The 19,728-nt window shown below is 34.4% G+C and overlaps 1 protein-coding gene across 1 annotated transcript; it reads right to left on the minus strand.

Moving 5' to 3' along the window:
* Positions 1 to 5,458: 5,458 nt before the first annotated feature.
* On the minus strand, positions 5,459 to 19,403 carry LOC131050745 ((+)-neomenthol dehydrogenase). Its single transcript, XM_057985000.2, has 5 exons — positions 19,302 to 19,403; positions 18,910 to 19,179; positions 18,737 to 18,817; positions 6,183 to 6,356; positions 5,459 to 6,089 (listed from the first exon to the last, which is right to left on the minus strand). The coding sequence occupies exons 1-5, from the start codon at positions 19,302 to 19,304 to the stop codon at positions 5,706 to 5,708; spliced, it is 912 nt and encodes a 303-aa protein (XP_057840983.1). The 5' UTR covers positions 19,305 to 19,403; the 3' UTR covers positions 5,459 to 5,705.
* Positions 19,404 to 19,728: the final 325 nt, after the last annotated feature.

A 19,728-nucleotide genomic window follows, 5' to 3' on the forward strand; every position in this document is an offset into this window, starting at 1 on the left:
TAGATAGGAGATATTTTTTTGAAAAATGCATTACTTGTGTGATTGATTGCCAACAATTGAACCACCACGAAATTGAAATAGAAAAATATTACATTTCAATTAAAAAATGGTGTGTAAGTTTAAAGGGAAAATATTGATGGGACCATGAAATTGAGTGTGGTTGACCATGAGCTCTATATCTTCTTGATTACAATATCTTCTAATTAAGAAAAAGTATTTCTTATATTTCTTATCCATGACTTTGTACTTTCTTCTCCTAATAACGTGTTCAATGCTTCCTTCAATAAGATTTTAGTTCTAGTTGTTGTCAACCCTACTCAAAATTGTACAAGTATTTTAGAATAATTTTCAAATTTTTATACTAGTTTGTTCAATAGAAGTGTTTGGATTCAATTGTGTAAGTCTTTTACAATGATGTTTTAGATCCCATTTAATGATCCATCATTAGGATAAGGAGTGAAATAAGAGTTGAATTGAAAACTTAGCTCCATAAATAGGTCGTAATCACAGTATAGTGAAGAGGAGGCACATCAAAATAAAGGGAACCGAGAAAAATTAAAATGAAATTAAATATGTCATAATGTCAGCATTCATAGGAGGTGTCAAAAATTATAAGTACTAATTTGGAATGATTCCCAAATTTTTGTAATGGTTTAGTTGAAAAAAAATTTGTTTGCATGTAAGGTTGAAGGTCCATATTATTAAATATAATGCCACAATATTAATATATATGAAAGATGCAATAAATAGTAATTTTAGACTCTTAACTTAGAAAATAATTTTTACACCTAATATTTTAATAATGATATTAAATATGGATGTCAAAATTGAATTTAAATGAAAAATTAGATGTATAATCAAACAATATTACATAAACTCAAAAAAGAATTACACAATCAAATTAAAAATTTAACTTTTAATTTTTTTAATTTATTTACATTTAATTTTTTTTTTATTTCATTCTAACCTAGGTAAAGAACTAAATTTGTAATCCAATTCACTTCCACTCACACTCATCTTAAAAATGACAGAAAAAACTTATAAAAAGAAAAAACATATAAAATGGACTACTATAAAAATTTGAAAATCATTGAAAAATGAAGAGTTCGCTAATACTATGCCTCTCCCTTTGTGGAAGCACGAGCCCAAAGCATCTTAAACATTGGACACGCCGGTGGAAGATAAGGTCAAGATGGTGGATAAGGAATACCAAATATAAAGACAACAAGAATATACCAAATTGGGTGACAGATAAATAGATAAGATGTACTTGATAAACTGGACGAATCAAAATAAAAATCAGAGAACAGAAAAATCTGTATCTGATCTACAGTTTTGGCATGCAGGTGGGCATAGGAAAAAGAAAGAGATTGTTGGGAACTTGGGAGGCAGAGGTGACCTTAGACGACATAGAACAAGTATGTAAATGAATGTTCAATGAGCAACATTTTCGATATCAAATGCTTGTCTCAATATTTCAGTGTGATTATATTAAGAATACATTTCTAGACTTAAAAATGTTAAACACTGAGAATTTATTAACATATTTTAGATTTAATATTTTGCTTAATGTGTATGATTTAGAACTGACCGACATTTAATTATCGAACAAAGAAGATACAAATTTGAAAAGAGCATAATTGTCTGACTGATCATGGACTACTGAGACCACCATAGTACTGACAAATGATGATGGGAATAGGGTGCAGGAAGCGATGTACATTGATTCAACATAGCATAATACCATTGATGCATATGGTGCATCCAACAACGGGCTTTGTTAATGGTAAACGGCATGCAGACAGATTATGGCTTTTATGAATTATGAAACGAAATAATTTGTTGTTTTTTAAATGAATCATCAAGAATTAGAGTTTATTAATAGCTAACTTAGGTTGAGATAAAAAAACTTGAAATGTGTTGAATTTCTTTAGAGTTATTAATTTATATTAGAAATTCTTTGAAAAAAGGTCTTTTTTTCAAAGACTCTATTTATACATGTGTCAAGATTAAATGAGAGAAAAAGTAGTTGGAAAGAAGTATAGTAGAGATCTTACCTAACATTTTGGGGTAAACAAAATAATAGTGCAATTGTGTAAGAGTTACTATTGGTCAAAGATGAGTGAAAATGTGAATTATATTGTGTAGAGTTGCAAAGTTTGATAGATTGACAAAGTGAAGAGTTAGTATATAGGTTTATGTTATCATTATTATTGTAGAGATGTTGAGAAGACATGACAACATATTTCATTACTAGGTTGTGAAGGATTTGATGATGTTATGAATTTACCTTTATTCAAATCACTAATTCAATGATATCAAAAATATAAATAATTAAATTAGTACATTCATGTTTCATATACATTCTTACCATTATAAATAAGAAATAAGTGGTAACATGTCTTTCTTTTGTAAAAAAAGAGTATCATATGCTAAACACTATATAACCCATTACATTGAAAATCATATAAATGAAACACTTTCTCCATATATGAAAGAAATATATAGATCATTTTGAGAGATTATGGTTGTAATTGAATATCAAAATTAAGAGCATAATCTTAATGTTTAATACTTATTATTTTGGAACATCAATGGTGGTGTCTTTAATAAACAAATTATGTTGCATACAATACCATTAGAGTTGTTTTATGAGTTATGATATAAGGAGATTGTCTTGACATTATATTTAATTTCAGTAAAATTGTTATGATTAAGAATTTTGATCATATCTTTGATGAGATTATGAGTTTATTATATTTACCATACAATAATGTTTAAGATGAAACGTCAAATGTGACTATTAATATGTAGTTTTCACACATGATACTATTACTGTACCTATTTTCTTCTTATAGGAAAATATAAAAAAATCTTATAGAAATTAATAGACAAACTTTGAGAATACTTAATGATCCAAGTAGTGTATATGGAAATTACCTAATACCATACCAACAATGTAAAAACACTCTGTATGAGCCATAATGTGAAACAATAATGAAAGTGTGAAAAGGCATGACACACTTTCCATATTAAAACACTAACCCAAACTACATAATTTAACAAAATCAAAATTTAGATTCCATGGAATTTTTGGTGAGTAGGTGACCATTTATAGAATAGAAGAACATTTGTGTATGTGTAAAATGTGCACTTGAACCTGCAAAAGAGAGTACATATCTACCTAGAAAGATTAAAAAAACCTTGCAAATAAATATATAGAGGAAGAAACTGAGCTGCAAATAAAATAAAATTATGTCTTAACCATTAACAAATCTATAAAGATGCATAAATTACAAAAAGAACAACCACAAAAAATCTGAAATGTAGAGGAAACATAGAAAGATCTGAAGAGACATTGAGAGTAAACACATAATCCTCTTTGGTTAGCTTAGCATAAAAAAGAGCATGCAACAATTATCCATAAATCACGGAAAATAGCAACACTTATGTTCAGTTGTTTTGAGTAAAAGTTGCATGAGCTAACACCCCTCCTTAAGTGTAACTAAGGAGAAAAGCCTAGTGAAATGAAAGAGGAAAGAGGGAAAACCTATTGGATAAAAATCTGCCATCAAAATTTACACTAACTTTGAATGTTAGCTACTATGTTTTAGTGTTTCACAAAAAGTAAAAAGGAAGAGATGATGTATCCTTCCATAATGTGTATTCAATGGTAGATGCTCGAAACTAGATGTAGAAGATGGTCCACAATTGTCGAACAACATTCATCCCCTTAGGAGGAAACAAAACCAAAGGTGTATGCAAGATATCTTCCCATTCCTGAAAGGAATATTTTGGAAGAAAATTCAAAGTAAATGATGTCTTCAAACTCTGTTCACTAGTCTCGATGTCGATGCTGAAATTTGTCATAATCACATCAAGCATTCTAAGCCCCACTGTTGCAAATGACAATCTAGAATATCCTAGAAACCAAAGTAGAACATAATCAAAAGACTCAAGCACGTCTTCTAAATGAAAAGAGATCTCCTCAAAATATTGTGCCAATGTATCCACACTCATATCAAACTATGAGAAATGATAATGTAAAAAATGAGGAAGTAGATTGAAATGTTTCCTCATAACAATTGAACAACAATCATCCTCATTGAAGAGAAGATGTATGCAATCAATAGTGTCATCTAGATATGAAATGAGGGACTCTACAAACAAACAAGAGATGTTTTGTAGAAATTGGTCCCAATGAACTGAATCTAGAAGACATAAATGACCCTATCACAAAGAATCATTGGAAGATTTCAATGAAGCAAATCAGAACTCTAAAGAAGCAACAAGTGTAGTGGGGTTATCAATAAATTGATCATCCTAGAAGCATGCACGTCCACAAAGGATGGGGCAATAGAAGTCTCGGTATCATCCAAAGAAACTTTTAGATGAAGATCCAATGTCTCCATACAATTATTGGATAATGCTCCAAGGAGTGAGAGGGCACTCGATGAGCTATATGTGATGTAGATTATCTTCAAAAATAGTAATGCATATTAGTACATAGACCATGTCATTACTGTTAAGCCATGCATTCTTCCATTCATAGTCACTTGGCTTAGGAATGAGCTCAAGGAGATAGGTTAGTACATCCTACTCAAGGCAATGATTCTTTATCCCTTGTTTCCAAGACAAATAGTTCTCTAAAGTTAGTTTGACAATAGAAAGATGAAAATAATTATTAAGAAACATGTTTACCCTCCCATAAATGAAACTTTATCTCAGTTTGTAATTACACAAAAAAAACATTAAAAAACACACCAAGACAACAGTAATTTAATTTTTTTAATAACTCTAATTTACAATACGAACAAAAGAGTGTTTGTGCTCATTCTTCTTTTAACTCCTATGTGCTGTGATACCATGTAAAATTTATAGCAGGCAAAAGAGAGTATGGATCTATTTAGAAAAGAGACTAAAAAGGTAGAGGAAGACAACAGAGCTGCGAATAAAATGAAATTCTAAATTAACTATTAACAAATATGTAAAGATGCATAAATTACAAAGAGAACAACTGCAGAAAACATGAATTGCGGAGGAAACGAAAGAAGCTCGGAAGAGACGTTAAGAGTAAGCACGCAGTCCTCTTTAGTTAGTTTAGCATAAAAGGAGCATGCACTATTTATCCGTAAATTACGAAGAGTAGCAACAGTTAAGTTGAGTTGACTAAAAGTTGCATGCGTTAATAGTTTGTTCAAGTAAAGTGGTAAGGTTTGTCAATGGGGATTTAAAATGAGAAAAATGTTGTAAGGCAAGATAGAAAATCAAAGGAAAAAGTATAAAGGAGAAAAGATGTCTGTTTTAAAAAGCTATATACATTGTGCTGTTTCATCGATTCTTATTCATGATTTTTATTTTGAGCCTCTGGTTTTTATTAAAATATACATCATATCGTATATGCTATCCAAAATTTTACTGAATCTCTCATACATTTTCAGCGTAAAAAGGACTTCAATAAACACATCAATCAAGAGGCATCAATTAAGAAAGTTTGCTTGAACTATACAACATATCCAACAAGCATTTATTTTAAAAATTGGGAAGTTGCATTGTGCTTGGTAGAATTTGTTCATAGCGAGCAAACAATGTTTAATGATGAATAAACAGTAATACATATGAATAGTTTTTTAATAAATTCATATAGGATATGGGAAGTATCTCGTTAATAAGAAAAGTAGTTTGAGATTCAGAAAGAAATTCATTTAGAAGTCAGTGATCTCCTTTTCAGAAAAGTATTTACCTGAAGGTCCACCAGGAGGAAGCAAAGATAAATTAACTACATTTTCAGCACCTTCACTTGGTGATAGGTCTCCTGTGCCATATGTCATTTCAGTTTTAACGTATCCAGGATGAATGCAATTTGCGTAAGCCTTATCAGAAAGCTCACGGGCTAAGAGACGGGTGTATGCGTTCAAACAAATCTTTGACATTTTGTAAGCAGAAAATGGGGCTGGCCATCCTTTCTCTTCCATGTTTTTCTTTTGCTTGACATCTTCAGAAAATTGGCTTAATATGGAATCAAGAAAGTCCTCACTAACAATATCCATGTCATCGAGTTGCTTTTGTAGCACTGGATTTGGCATCATCTGTGAAAACATTTGTAAACATATATATAGTGTATTCACTCTTTATATGATTGAAATCTTTATCTTGAGCACAGTAAAAAGAAATTAAATTACCTTGAGAAGCCCATATATAGAGGAGACATTAACAATTCGTGGCCGGCCAAATGATTCCCTGAATAATGATATCAAGCTGTTCACAACTCTCTTTGTACCATAATAATTTATGTCAATACATGTTGTTGCACTTTCGTGATCATACACAGAAGTTTCATTCGATGTTCCATAGACCTGCAATAATGAAGGAATATTGAATAAATTGAATAAGAACAGTACTCAAATGCAATTTAAATGTTAAGAATAGTTTGTGTACTCCTTCAACACATCTCACAAATAATATGGCATATCCCTTACATCAAATGAGTGAGATACATAAATGTAATTAATTATATTTTTAAATATAAAATAGAATCAAATCTCAAAATCATGTAAATAAAAGATAAGAGTTCATCCACTCTCATAAAAGGAAGTAATTGTATAAAATAACATTGCCCCTCCAAAACGGATTACATTTCCCCAGATCTACCAAAGCCCTTACCTTCTACTCTAGAAGGCAAAAGGTCATTGTCTAAGTTGATGATGTTGCTTCTTGTTCTCAAAATGTTCTCTCCATGTTTTTGGAGTTGTTCTAAGAACACTTTTGGGGTTGTTCTCGCTTCTCGAGGGAATGGTGAGTTGGCTGATTCTTCTCCCCATCATGTTTTGGAGAAAGATTCTAGGAGTGTACGTATGGAAGTTTCATCTGAGGCTATGATTGACAGTCAAATGATTGTGTTGTCGGATTTTGAGGAGGTAGTTGTTGTTTCTTCACCTCATGCTTGATGAGCTTGTGTATATCCCATGAGTCTCCACTAGGAATGTGCTGGAAGATCAAAATTCAAATTAATATTCCAAACACTTTTAGTGAAGAATCTTTTGCTCATCTTTTGAAGTCTCTTATTGGGAAATTCTATTGTAATTGTCTCAATATAGACTTGGTCAGAAGATGGGTGCTCTGAAGTTGGAATCTCTTTGATGTGGTTGAGATAACATCAATGCTGAATGATTTTTTTTCTTTATTTTTTGTTTATAAGAAAGAATGGTTTATGTCTTCAACAATGAAAAATTTCCTCTTTAAATTTCTAGTTTGGGTTAGTCTTCATGGCCTACCTTTGAAATTTTGGAGTGAAAAGATATTTAGAATTGTTGTCAATTCATCTGAGCATTTTGGTGCCATTGCTAAGATCACTAAATTCAAGAAATGACTGCTATATTGTAAAATTTATGTGTTTTTAAAGAAAACCAAGTGCTCCCTACTTAGATTTTCTTATCTTCTAAATGTGGAGTTTAGGTACATAAAATAAAATATGAAGATTCTCCAATCCTTTACCATTCTTGTGGGAAAGTGGGGCATACTTCTACTACTTGTAAGAAAAATCACTAGAGGTATAAATATGGCCACCACCATCTTTAATGGAAATCTTATAATTATGTTGCACAATTTGACCCTACTAAAGCTTAACAAATAAGTTTTAAATCAAAACACATATTGTGTGGTAATATTTGTTGTGTTAAATATCATATTATTGCAATCAAGAAGGATGCTTGAATAGACCATGTACCCAAGCTATGTGCATTACCATTAAATGTCATATTGAAATCTGGATTAGCATTGATATTCGAAAGAAATGTTTCACATTTTGATTATTCCATATAGTACTAGTGTGTCTCTATCTAAAGTCCAAGATCAATGTGTTTGATTTAATTGAAGTTATTTAACAAAGTTTAATTTCCTTCAACAGCTTTTCATGATGGATTCATTTTGTTTTCTTTCATAAATCCATGTTCATCCATAGAGATAGCATAATCATAACTTGGAGCACTAAAAGAACCTCCTACCATGTGACGAAAGTTGATTCCTTCATGATACACAATATTTCTACAATGAATCCACTTTCGTCAACGGGGCATCCAACACTCAATGCTAGATTTTCTGCTGGCCTATATAGAATTGCATTAAGAAACGATTAGAAACCACCTAACATACTGTTCGTTCTTTTGATCTATAATGGCCTATACAGCATTGCATTAGGAAACGATTTGAAACCACCCAACATATTGTTTCTTTTTGGGTTTATAATGCAGATTTATTATTAGAATTGGGAACAAAGCCATAACGATATGGCAATTTCCTTGTATGACAAGAACAAATTTTGGGTCAATCTTTCTTGTCATACTATCATTATTTTTTGGATGTGTTTAACCTGGTTCTAAAATCGTACTACCGTACAACTAATAATTTTTGTGTTATGTGGATACAAAAATTGCAGAATACTTACAGAATGACTGCAAGGTTTAGCAGAAATGTTGCGGGCATTGTCCCCCAATATAATATATCACAAAAGTTACAGATTTGCGACAGAATGTTTTTGAAACCAGAATAGCTAAGACATTATTTTTCTTTACAGGTAGAGACCCCGTATAGGTGAGTTGGTGATTAGTACTCTTAGAAGAGTTTACAAGATCCTTACCTATGATAGGCAAGGAACAGTGTAGTTTTTCTTCCTCGACATTTTAGGTGCCTTTCACAAATCATAACTATTGTAATCTGAAGCGAACTCTTCCACTAATGTTTAAAATGCAATCCACAACTTCACAACAACTAAGGTTTTAAACTTGTGCTTTTAATAAGTTTTATTAGTTTGAACGTGGACTTTGTCGACGTTTAAGATGCTATTCATAAATTCACAAAAATCACAACTAGTATAGTTTAAACATGTCTTTTTCCCAAAAACGGTTATCCACTCTAAAAATTATTTCCCCAATTCCTGGATTCTTAGGAAGTTCAATTTCATTACCATATCATGCCATTATAATTTGTGACATTTTCACCTTGAGATAACAGCTTATTCACTTTATCAACACTGCAATATGTTATGTTGCATTGCCACATTTAACATGCAACCAAGATAAACAAACCGGAATTTTCTTTTCATTATACTTTGATAAATATCCATCCCCTGTTTCAGAGATCTGATTTTGGGACAAACACGAGATGATGCCAGAAACAATTGTGAGTTGGACGTTAAACCTATAACAAAAACCATTTAATTATGCTTTGATAGAAGCCCATAGTTGTTTTAGATATCCACTTTTGACATGGGTTGATGTTTTAAACAAAACAACAAACGTTGCAAAGTTTGGCTTTATGCATACCATTTGCATTTGCTGGAAACTTTCTAAAGTTGTTTCAACAAATTGATTTTGTGTACATCCTAAAATCGCTACACTCCGAGATGAGATTTCTTCAAGACATTCTATCAAACAGTTCACACACTTTGTGTATGCTTTCACATTCCACATGCATGTCTACCAAGCATTTCCAATTAAAAAATATGACAAGGATCCCAATTTGTTATGTTTTTGTGGATGTCCATACCCTATTTGTTCGATGCTATTTTGGTGCAATTCGTGGAGTGCTGCTAAAGTCTGCATAAATCACCCTTATGCCTGCCTAGTGCATTTTCTCTAAAACTTACTATGGCACCTTCAACAAATCCATTACGTGCATATCCTGTGAGCATTCCATTCTGTTTGACCACAAATCTGTGACGCATTTTGTCGAACAGTTAGCGCACCTGGTTTATGCCTCACATCTTGATGTAGGAGCACATACAGGTATAAGGGCAATTTTCTATTATCCTCCAAAAAAAAAATATTTTCTTGTTTCATGACTTAGGAGGTATAGAATAGTCAAAAGTTTGAAATGATAGAAAATAATCATCTGTTATTTCTATCAAGTTGATTTATATGGATATGTGTGGACATGAAAACTAACTTCAATGAGCAAAATTGAAAGATAAAGTGAATGGTGAAAGAAACATATCATGCACTGTTTGGAAGATATTAAATTTTTTGTCTCAAGATTTTTTTTTTATAAGAGTCAAAATGGTTGCTCCATCACTTTCTGTTTCAACAGTTCAAAGCTCTTTTGTGCTATGGATGTCCACTTGAACTCCTTTTGGCTTGCCACTATTATAGGTGCACACATAGTACTAAAATTTATGATGAACTTCCAGTAAAAACTTGCCAAGCCATGAAAAGATATTACCTCTTCAACATTTGCCCGTTTAGGCCATCCTGCAATTGCTCTCACCTTCTTTGGATCAATCTTCAACCCATCCACACATATCACAAATCCCAAATAGACCAATTCATTCTTCATGAAACTACACTTCTTGAGGTTGAACAACAACTTTTCTTTCCTCAACTGCTATAATGCTTGTCTGATGTGTTAAACATGTTCTTCCCTTGTTTTGCTAAAAAATAGAACGTTGTTTGAATAAACAATCAGGAACTTACCTAGGAACTCCTTCAAAAGTTCATTCATTGGTTCCATGAACTTCCTAGGTGCATTAGCGAATCCAAAAGCCATGACCAATCACTCATACAATCCTTAATTCCTAATGAATGTAGTCTTCCACTTTTCTACTTCCCAAAGCCGGATCTCATGGTACCTACACTTGATATCTATCTTAGTGAAGTATCTTGCACCACTCAAATAGTCCATTACGTCATCCATCATCAGTAAAGAAAACTACTACTTTACTACAATCTTGTTGATGATGTTTGAGTTGGTGCACATCCTCCATTCTCCACCTTTCTTTGGTGTTGAGATAATAGTTAGTGCATGTGGACTTGGGCTCTCATAGATTAATTCGTTCTCCAACAACTCACGAACTTGTCTACTCAACTACACATTCTCCACTAATGTCATCAAGTGTGCCACTTTGTTAGGAAAGTTTTTTCCTGGTTGTTGGCATTATGGATGTATTGATTATGTGTTGCATTGATGTTTTGTCATTGATGTCAACACTAGCTAATATGGTTAGTTACCGGCACCAGCAGACAAGTTTTGGGTACCGGCAAAAGATCTAGTGTTACCGGCAGATGAGAATATCTGTTGGACACTTACGGTATGTTTGGATCTATGGGATATGTTTGATTTCATGTGGTACGTGTGCTCCTGGAGCATGTCTTGGTCAATTGGTATGGACTTGGTAATTGGATGCTATCATACACTCTGGTAAACCCTTACCGGCATTGGTTCAAGCCTTTACCAACAGAGCTTTCACTGAGGAATCTTGACAGGATGTATAAGTGGTGTTGGTGCAGCTTCTAGATGGATTTCAAGATGCTAAAGAAGTATTTTGATCATGTTTCAACTGCTTGAAGACATTGCTTTGGCGTGGTGGACCCAAAATAGGTTTGGTACCTATCTAGGTTATGGACCGGTATCATGATAACGTGTTCTCTACATGTTACTGAGATGTTTTATCGATTGGTTATTGTTGTTTTGGTCTTGAGCCGACATGGCATATCATTGTAAATGGATTTATGTATTGATCTTACTGTAATATCTTTTAGGTGGCCGACCTAACTGGTTTAGGCCTTATGGTCTGAATAAATAAGAGGTAGAAACTCTTTGTAAAGTATCATGGTTATTGGAAAGGTCATGGTCAAGGATTGTAATGTGCAAATATTCTAATATCATTCAGGCAGAGGATGTGGTCGATCATTGGTGATCAAATTGGGATTAAGGAAAAGGATTTAGTCCTCCGGTATTGAGCTTAACCGAGACTGTAATCAGGCATGATAGATGCTATCTCTAGTAGTTCACTCTATTGGATTGTTGTCCATATATCTTGAGAAGGTTGTAGCCTCTCTGTAGTCAGTGAGACTCTTTTTGTAATGAGCAGTACGCTCTAGGCAGTGTGTCTTCCTGCATGTCCAGGCCCCTCATTGTAACAGATACTTTTTGTAGAAGTATCATCTGACTGTGGGTAGGCTTCCCACCGTGGTTTATCCCTTTCTGGGTTTTCCACGTACAAATTATGGTGTTATGTGGTATGGTGTTTATTTGTTAAGTTTCGGTGTTTACCGGTACCTGTTTCTGCTTTATCGGTACTTAATTTGGTTAAAAGTTATTGAGTGGATTAAATGTTATAATCTGTTAACAACTGATTCACCCCCCCTCCTCTCAGTTGTTCACTGGTTATCCTAACAATTGGTATTAGAGAAATGAATCTGAAATTCAGAAGACGCCAAGGTATGTAAGATTAAATCATTCTGAAGATCAAATTATTGGAGATAGGAACAAGGGAGTTATGACAAGAAGAAGACTGGCAAATGATGAGGTATGTCTTATTTCTCAAGTTGAACCCGCGCAACTATCATTGAAGCTTGTAAGGATAAACATTCGTTAAAGGCTATGGAAGATGAATTAGATCAGATAGAAAAGAATGAAACTTGGACTTTAGTTCCCCGACCTCAAAATAAGAATGTTATTGGAACTAAATGGGTTTTTAGGAATAAACTGAATGAGGATGGTCAAGTTATAAGAAACAAGACTAGATTGGTTTGTAAAGGATATTCTCAAATGGAAGGAATTGATTATGGTGAAACATTTGCACCTGTAGCTAGAATTGAAGCTGTTAGACTATTTCTTGCCTATGCAGCTTATAAGAACTGTAAGATTTATCAAATGGATGTTAAATGTGCATTTTTTAATGGTGAACTTGAAGAAGAAGTATACATTGAGCAACCTAATGGTTTTTCATTGATAGATGATAAAGATATAGTTTGCAAATTGAAGAAAGTTTTATATGGCTTGAAACAGGCTCCTAGAGCTTGGTGTGCAAGGTTGGATAAATATCAAGTTTGAAGCTTGGTTTTACTAAAGGAAGTGCTAATAGTAATTTATATTATAAGATCACTGATAATGATATTCTGATTATTGAAGTATTTGTTGATGATATCATTTTTGGAGGAGAAAAATTATGCATGAAATTTGCTAACAATATGAAGAATGAATTTGAAATGACCATGATTGGTTAGATGAGATTTTTCTTAGGTTTGCAGATTACTCAAACTGATAAAGGCATTTTTATTTGTCAAACTAAGTACCTGAAGGAATTGTTGAAGAAGTTTGGTATGGATAATTCCCAACTAGTAAGTACTCCTATGGTGACAAGTGAGAAATTATCTATGAAGGATACTTCTACACCGGTAAATCCGACAAGGTATAAATCTATGATTGGTGGTCTGTTATATTCGACACAAACTAGACTGGATATTATGAATGCAGTAAGTATTATTTCAAGATATCAAAGTAATCCTAAAGAAAATCATGAATGTGCAGTAAATAGGATATTCTGGTATTTGCAAGTAACAACGGAGTATGGTTTATGGTATTCTAAAAATGATGATTTCACTTTATGTGCATATACTGATTCAGATTGGGCAGGAGATATTGATGACAAGAAGAGAATTTCTGGTGGAGCTTTCTTTCTTGGAAAGAAACTGGTTTCATGGATCAGCAAAAAAATGTCATGCATTTCTTTGTTTATTGCAGAAGCTAAGTATGTTGCAGCAACAACTAATTGCACTCAAGTCTTGTGGATGAAGCAAATGTTGAAGGATATCAGGGTAAATTGTAGTGAACTAATAGTTATCTACTGTGATAACTCTGCAGCTATTGACATGTCTAAGAATCTGGCATTTCACTCTAAGAATAAGCATATATCAATAAAGTATAACTTTTTGAAGGACAAGGTAGAAGCAAAGGAAGCCAAATTGGTTTATGTGAACACTAAAAAACATATTGTAGACATATTCACTAAACCACTGTCTAAGGAATCATTTGAGTATTTAAGAGATAGGTTAAGGGTTTTTGCCCCTCTGGTAGAGACTTGATTACTGCAGTGTGTCATCAGTCTGGCATGTATTATCAGAGACATTATTCATTCCCGTATTGATGAGTGGTGCTACTACTCAGGAGGGGTAGTTTGAGATACAAAGGTTTATATTCTTGCTTTGATGTTTATGTTAGATTTCTAGCATTGATGTTAAAGGGGGAGAGATAGTGATGTGAAAAATAGAAAAATTTGGGAGAGATGTATTCAGAACCTTACATAGATATCATTCACTGGGGGAGAGTTATTCAGAAGATTGATGGTTGTCTTCCACAAAGGGAGACTTGTTTGGCATTTCTCATTACTTAAATGTTTTCCACATCTAGTGTTGCCATCAATGCCAAAGGGGGAGATTTTTGGCATTATAGATGAATTGATTATGTGTTGCATTGCTGTTTTATCATTGATGTCAACACTAGCTGATATGGTTGGTTACTGGCACTGGGAGACAAGTTTTGGCTACCGGCAGAAGATCTCGTGTTACCAACAAATGAGACTATCTGTTGGACACTTCCAATATGTTTGGATCTATGGGATATGTTTGATTTCATGTGGTACATGCTCCTGGAGCATGTCTTGGTTAGTTGGTACGGACTTGGTAATCAAATGCTATCATACACTCTAATAAACCCTTACCAGCATTGGTTCAAGGCTTTGCCAGCAAAGCTTTCACTAAGGAATCTTGACAAGATGCATAAGTGGTGTTGGTGCAACTTCTAGATGGATTTCAGGGTGCTAAAGAAGTTCTTTGATCATGCTTCAACCGCTTGAAGACATTGCCTTGGCATGGTGGACCCAGAATAGGTCTGGTACCTATCTAGGTTATGGACCGGTATCATGATAACATGTTCTCTACACATTACAGGGATGTTTTATGGATTGGTTATTGTTGTTTTGGTCTTGAGCCGACATGGCGTAGAATTGTAAATGGATTTATGTATTGATCTTATTGTAATATCTTTTAGGTGGCTGACCTAATTGGTTTAGGCCTTAGGGTTTATATAAATAAGAGGTAGAAACTCTTTGTAAAGTATCCTGGTTATTGGAAAGGTCATGGTCAAGGATTGTAACGTGCGAATATTGTAAAATCATTCAGGCAGAGGATTTGATCGATCATTGGTGATCGAATTGAGATTAAGGAAGAGCATTTAGTCCTCTGGTATTGAGCTTAACCAGAACTGTAATGAGGCATGATAGATGCTATCTCTAGCAATTCACTCTATTGGATTGTTGTCCATTTATCTTGAGAAGGTTGTAGCCTCTCTGTAGTCAGTGAGACTCTTTTTGTAATTAGAAGTACGCTCTAGGCAGTGTGTCTTCCTACATGTACATGCCCCTCGTTGTAATACATTCTTTCTATAGAAGTATCATCTGACTGTCGGTAGGCTTCCCACCGTGGTTTTTCCCTTTCTGGGTTTTCCATGTACACATCATGGTGTTATGTGGCATGGTGTTTATTTGTTTAAAAGTTGCAATGTTTATCGGTATCTTTTTCTGCTTTACCAATACTTAATTTGGTTAAAGGTTATTGACTAGATTAAATGTTATAATCTATTAACAATTGATTCACACCCCCCCCCCCTCTGAGTTATTCACTAGTTACTCTAACACTAGTATAAGGTCTATATGATGGCTAATACTTTGAAATGATGACAGTCCCTTCAGAACATCATCTGACACAATTTCTTGGAATTCCTCAAGCAAATGTGCTACTTCATCTTGTGATACCTCCTCCTTTTTTTATGGCATCTGTCGTATCCCCATTGCTATGTTTCCTTAGAATGAGTGTAAAAAAAGTGTTCTCATGCTTCAATCCATCCAAGAACCTCCTTCCATTTACTAAGGAAACCCTTGCATTGCCACATACCACCTCTATCCATTCTTCTTTCAAAGGAATCAAGTTATGCTTCTTTTCCTCCTTGGTTATGGTGTAGATGTTCTTCCTTAAATCATGTATGGCCTTTCTAACATATTGCCAAGGCCTCCCAAAGAACAAGTGGAAAGCACCCATTGGCATGATATCACACAACACTTCATCCCTATATGAACTAATATGGAAACTGACATTGCTCACTCATCAAAATTTTGTGATCAACTTGTTCCAAATCAATCTGATATGGGTCTAGCTGCTTGATTCTCTTTAGGTTCAACTTTTGCACCAACTCCTTGGAGACCAAATTGTATGTGCTACTGCTATTGATGATAACCTTACAACACTTACCTCCTGACTTGCACTTAGCCTAGAACAGGCCCCTTCTTCGCATCAGCTCATCTCTAGTTTCTTTATACAATAAAGCTCTCCTCATGACCAATAATTCACCCTTTTTCAGGTATCTTATGGACCTAGATGATATATTCCCTTCTTTTTATAATAGGTGTTCCTATCTCCAAAGTCTCTTAGTTTCCTAGCACTTCCCTAGCACCATTCAGAGGTGCAATGCCCAACCTCTTGGCACTTGAAACATGTTCCTTAGAACGTTCCATAGTCAAATCTTTTTTCAATCCTCCCATATTCGCCATCTGGATGATGGTCTTCCTTTTCTCTTTAGTCATGATGTGAATCCTCCAAGGGCCTCTTTTCTTCCATCTAAAATGGGCTTCTTCCTCTAACTCTCTCTACATAAGGCGTCCTTTCAATTTGTTGTGTCCATCTCTCCAAATCCCTTTGATTATTTCTCCCTGGAATTTTCTTTTACCTTCTAGCTAACTTTTCTTCCAACCTCAATGAAATTTGATAGGCTTCATCCATGGTATCCATCTAGAGTAGGCTTAATTCCCCTTGAATGCTAATTCTGAGGCCATTAATGTATGTCACCACCATCTCTCTTTTGACTTCATTGTGTCAACTCCTAATGATCACTTTGTGGAATTATTTGGTGTACTCCTTCACTGTCGTCTATCTCTACCACAAATTTTGAAGCTTCTTCAGTGGTTCCAATTCATAGTCTTCAGGTATAAATTGGCCCTTCGATTTAATTACCATCCTTTCCCATTTCATGATCCATTTCTTCCCTCTTTGATTTCGGTCCAACTACACCTCTTTCCATCAAATGGCAACATGCCTGTTTAATTTTGTTTCGGTGAACTTCACTCCCCTATCTCCTCAAATTTAAAGTATTCCTCCATCTCATGTATCCAATCAATCAATTCTTTTGGATTTATGCTTTCAACATAACTAGGGATCTTGATCCTTAATTTCTTTCTAATTTTTGTAGTTGCCCTCATCATCATGATCTAATCTAACTCCTCCTCCTCCTGACGCCTCATCTTGCTCTTGCATCCTTGGATCTTCATCATCGCCCTTCTTCTTCTTTCCTTAGGTTAAAACCCTTCCTTTGATCTTCCTCAATAGCATCCAACTGATTCTTCATGGTTCTCATCATGTCCATCATCTCGTACACTCTTTTGCTGACATTGGTAATTAAACGACATCTTCTTGGTGGCATTTTCCTTCTGGGTTACTTTGGCAATTAGTTGACAACACCTACAACTTTCCTCTAGATGATGATCTATCCACACCATGGCTCCTCTAAAATTCTCACTTCTCGAATGTTTATTTCATAATACTTAATGCAGTCAAGGTTAGAGGGTTTAGAATGGATTGTCCAAACTTGCATCCCAACATACACTAAAACACAACACAAGGTTGAATGCAAAATGAAATAAAAACTTTACTAATGATAATTGAATAACTACATGTCCACAAGCCTTTGCATGATCAATTGATACATTCGGCTCATTGGCTCCCCATGCAAGCGCACAGGCTGCCATGGGCTTATTACAATGACAAGAATAAAATAGAAGTCTTTTTGATCCACCCTCCTCCTAGCTCTACCATTTATGATCCCCTCCTATGTCTCCTAGTGTATTTAAATACCGATCCCCCTCATTGGAAATGATCAAACTTGGCCTCCCAGGTTCCATAATTGGTGTAATGTTTGTATGAGCCCTGACTACTTGAGAGAGATCTAAAGGTTGTTGCGAATAGGTGCAGACCTATCTAGATGTCACTTGGCCCCACATCAATCTCAAGACATGCTTCATTAGCTCCATAAGGCTCTAAAAAGGTCTACATACTTCTTGAATTACATTCGATCTGGGTTCTTCCAGGATGCCCATTCATCACAACCCCATAACAAAGTTTCTTTAGGTTGGCTAAATAGTTGCAAATCTCTCCTTGCATTGGTCATTTATCCTCCAAAGGTTGTTCATCAGTCTCCCAAAGATATGTAAGATGAACATATTAATGGTGATGCTTTTACAATTTGGAATTACATACTTGATGATCAAAGTAATCATGATGTGTGAAAATAAAACGATCGTCCCACCTCCTAGTAGCTTAATAGTTTTAGCTACTTAGAAAATTACGATTATGTTTTCTCTTTTATTATGTTCCTTAAATTATGTATAGACTATAAGATATGAAATCTTCCACTCATCTTTTTATTATATGTTTTGGTTATTTTAACTCTAAACAAATAACACAAAAACATTATTTCATTGATTTCCCTATACCTTAATCCTCAAGTAAAAACGTATGGTTTTCCCTTCATGTCATTTGCATAGAAGCAAATAAATGGTCGAAAATGCAGAGACCGTGACTTTGATATCTAAGGCCGTACGCAATGGAAAACTATGCTTAACCTGTGCACAGAGATTACCAAGTCATCCGGCATACCTAAAATGTAGCGCATGAATAAACTATCCCCAGGCCCTGTATAGAGCTTGCTAATTGATCTAAGACAGCTTGTGATCTTTGTTCTCTAAAAGCCCAAATCTATAAGTCTACATATTGGATGACAGAGTTTATCTCTCTTGAGATAGCACCAGATTCTATTCATAAAGATGCAATTTGACAAAAGGGTATAAGCAACTCACAATTACTTGGCGCACATCCACCCCAGTTTTGTCCATCACTTCCCAGTCCATGCCTTGCCCCAACACTGCTGCATTGTTTATCTGTTAAAAACCAGAAAAGCACATCCTATAAAATCAAACAAATACCCTTCAACGGAGCAAGACAAAGATAAAACACAAACTCAAAGACTTACCAAAATGTCTAATCCTCCAAACATGGTTTTCAACCATTGGGCCAGATCTGAAACGCTTTGGGAGCTCTGCACATCTAATATGTGAAAATGAACGTTATCAAGTCCTGCTTCACCCAGATCTTTCATGGCAGCCAAACCATTATTCTCGTTGCGACACGTAAGCACAACAGTCACGCCCTTGCACGCCAGCTGGCGAACGATCTCTAAGCCTATTCCCCTATTGGCTCCTGTAACCACCGCTACTGTTTCCTCACTCCACCATTTCTGATCCTGTGAAAAACCAACATAATGTTTTTGTTAAAACTTTCACTTATGCAATTTCAATCGACTGAAATTAAAGCACTTCCAAATCTGTATGGAAAATAAGCATTGCTTCGATTCGAGAATTTTACCATCTTGAGGATACTGTTCGTAGCTTAAGCTGAGCTCCACAAATAGATCCCGGGATCTGTTTGGATAGAGTTCGTGTAAAAGTCAAACCTAAGGGATAGCACAGACTCACGTCAACCATTCTTTTCACCTCAGCTTTATTTAAATATCTGTTGAGTTGTTTAGGAATTTGTTTTTATCAATTTAGGTTAATTTAATTTAAGAGAAAGGATCACGGTATTGTTGAGTTGTTTAAGAATTTGTTTTTATCTATTTAGGAGAAAAAAACAAATTCTTAAACAACTCAACAGAAATGAAATACTTCCATCTTTGTTGAGTTGTCTAAGAGAAATGAAATACTTCCATCTTTATTGAGTTGTCTAAGAGAAATGAAATACTTCCATCTTTATTGAGTTGATGTTCAAAGCTTTGACAAAAGTCACAAAATCA

This window comes from Cryptomeria japonica, chromosome 10, assembly GCF_030272615.1.
Source record: "Cryptomeria japonica chromosome 10, Sugi_1.0, whole genome shotgun sequence".
Lineage (NCBI taxonomy): Eukaryota > Viridiplantae > Streptophyta > Pinopsida > Cupressales > Cupressaceae > Cryptomeria > Cryptomeria japonica.

Bases quoted from the DNA above. Each gene is read 5' to 3' on its own strand.
- LOC131050745 (XM_057985000.2), bottom strand. The intron at 6,357-18,736 runs GTGAGTTGCTTA...TCATTATTGCAG, and splicing joins TGGATGTGCGCCAAGTAATT to GTCTATGGAACATCGAATGA. The intron at 6,090-6,182 runs GTAATTTAATTT...ATGTTTTCACAG, and splicing joins CTATATATGGGCTTCTCAAG to ATGATGCCAAATCCAGTGCT.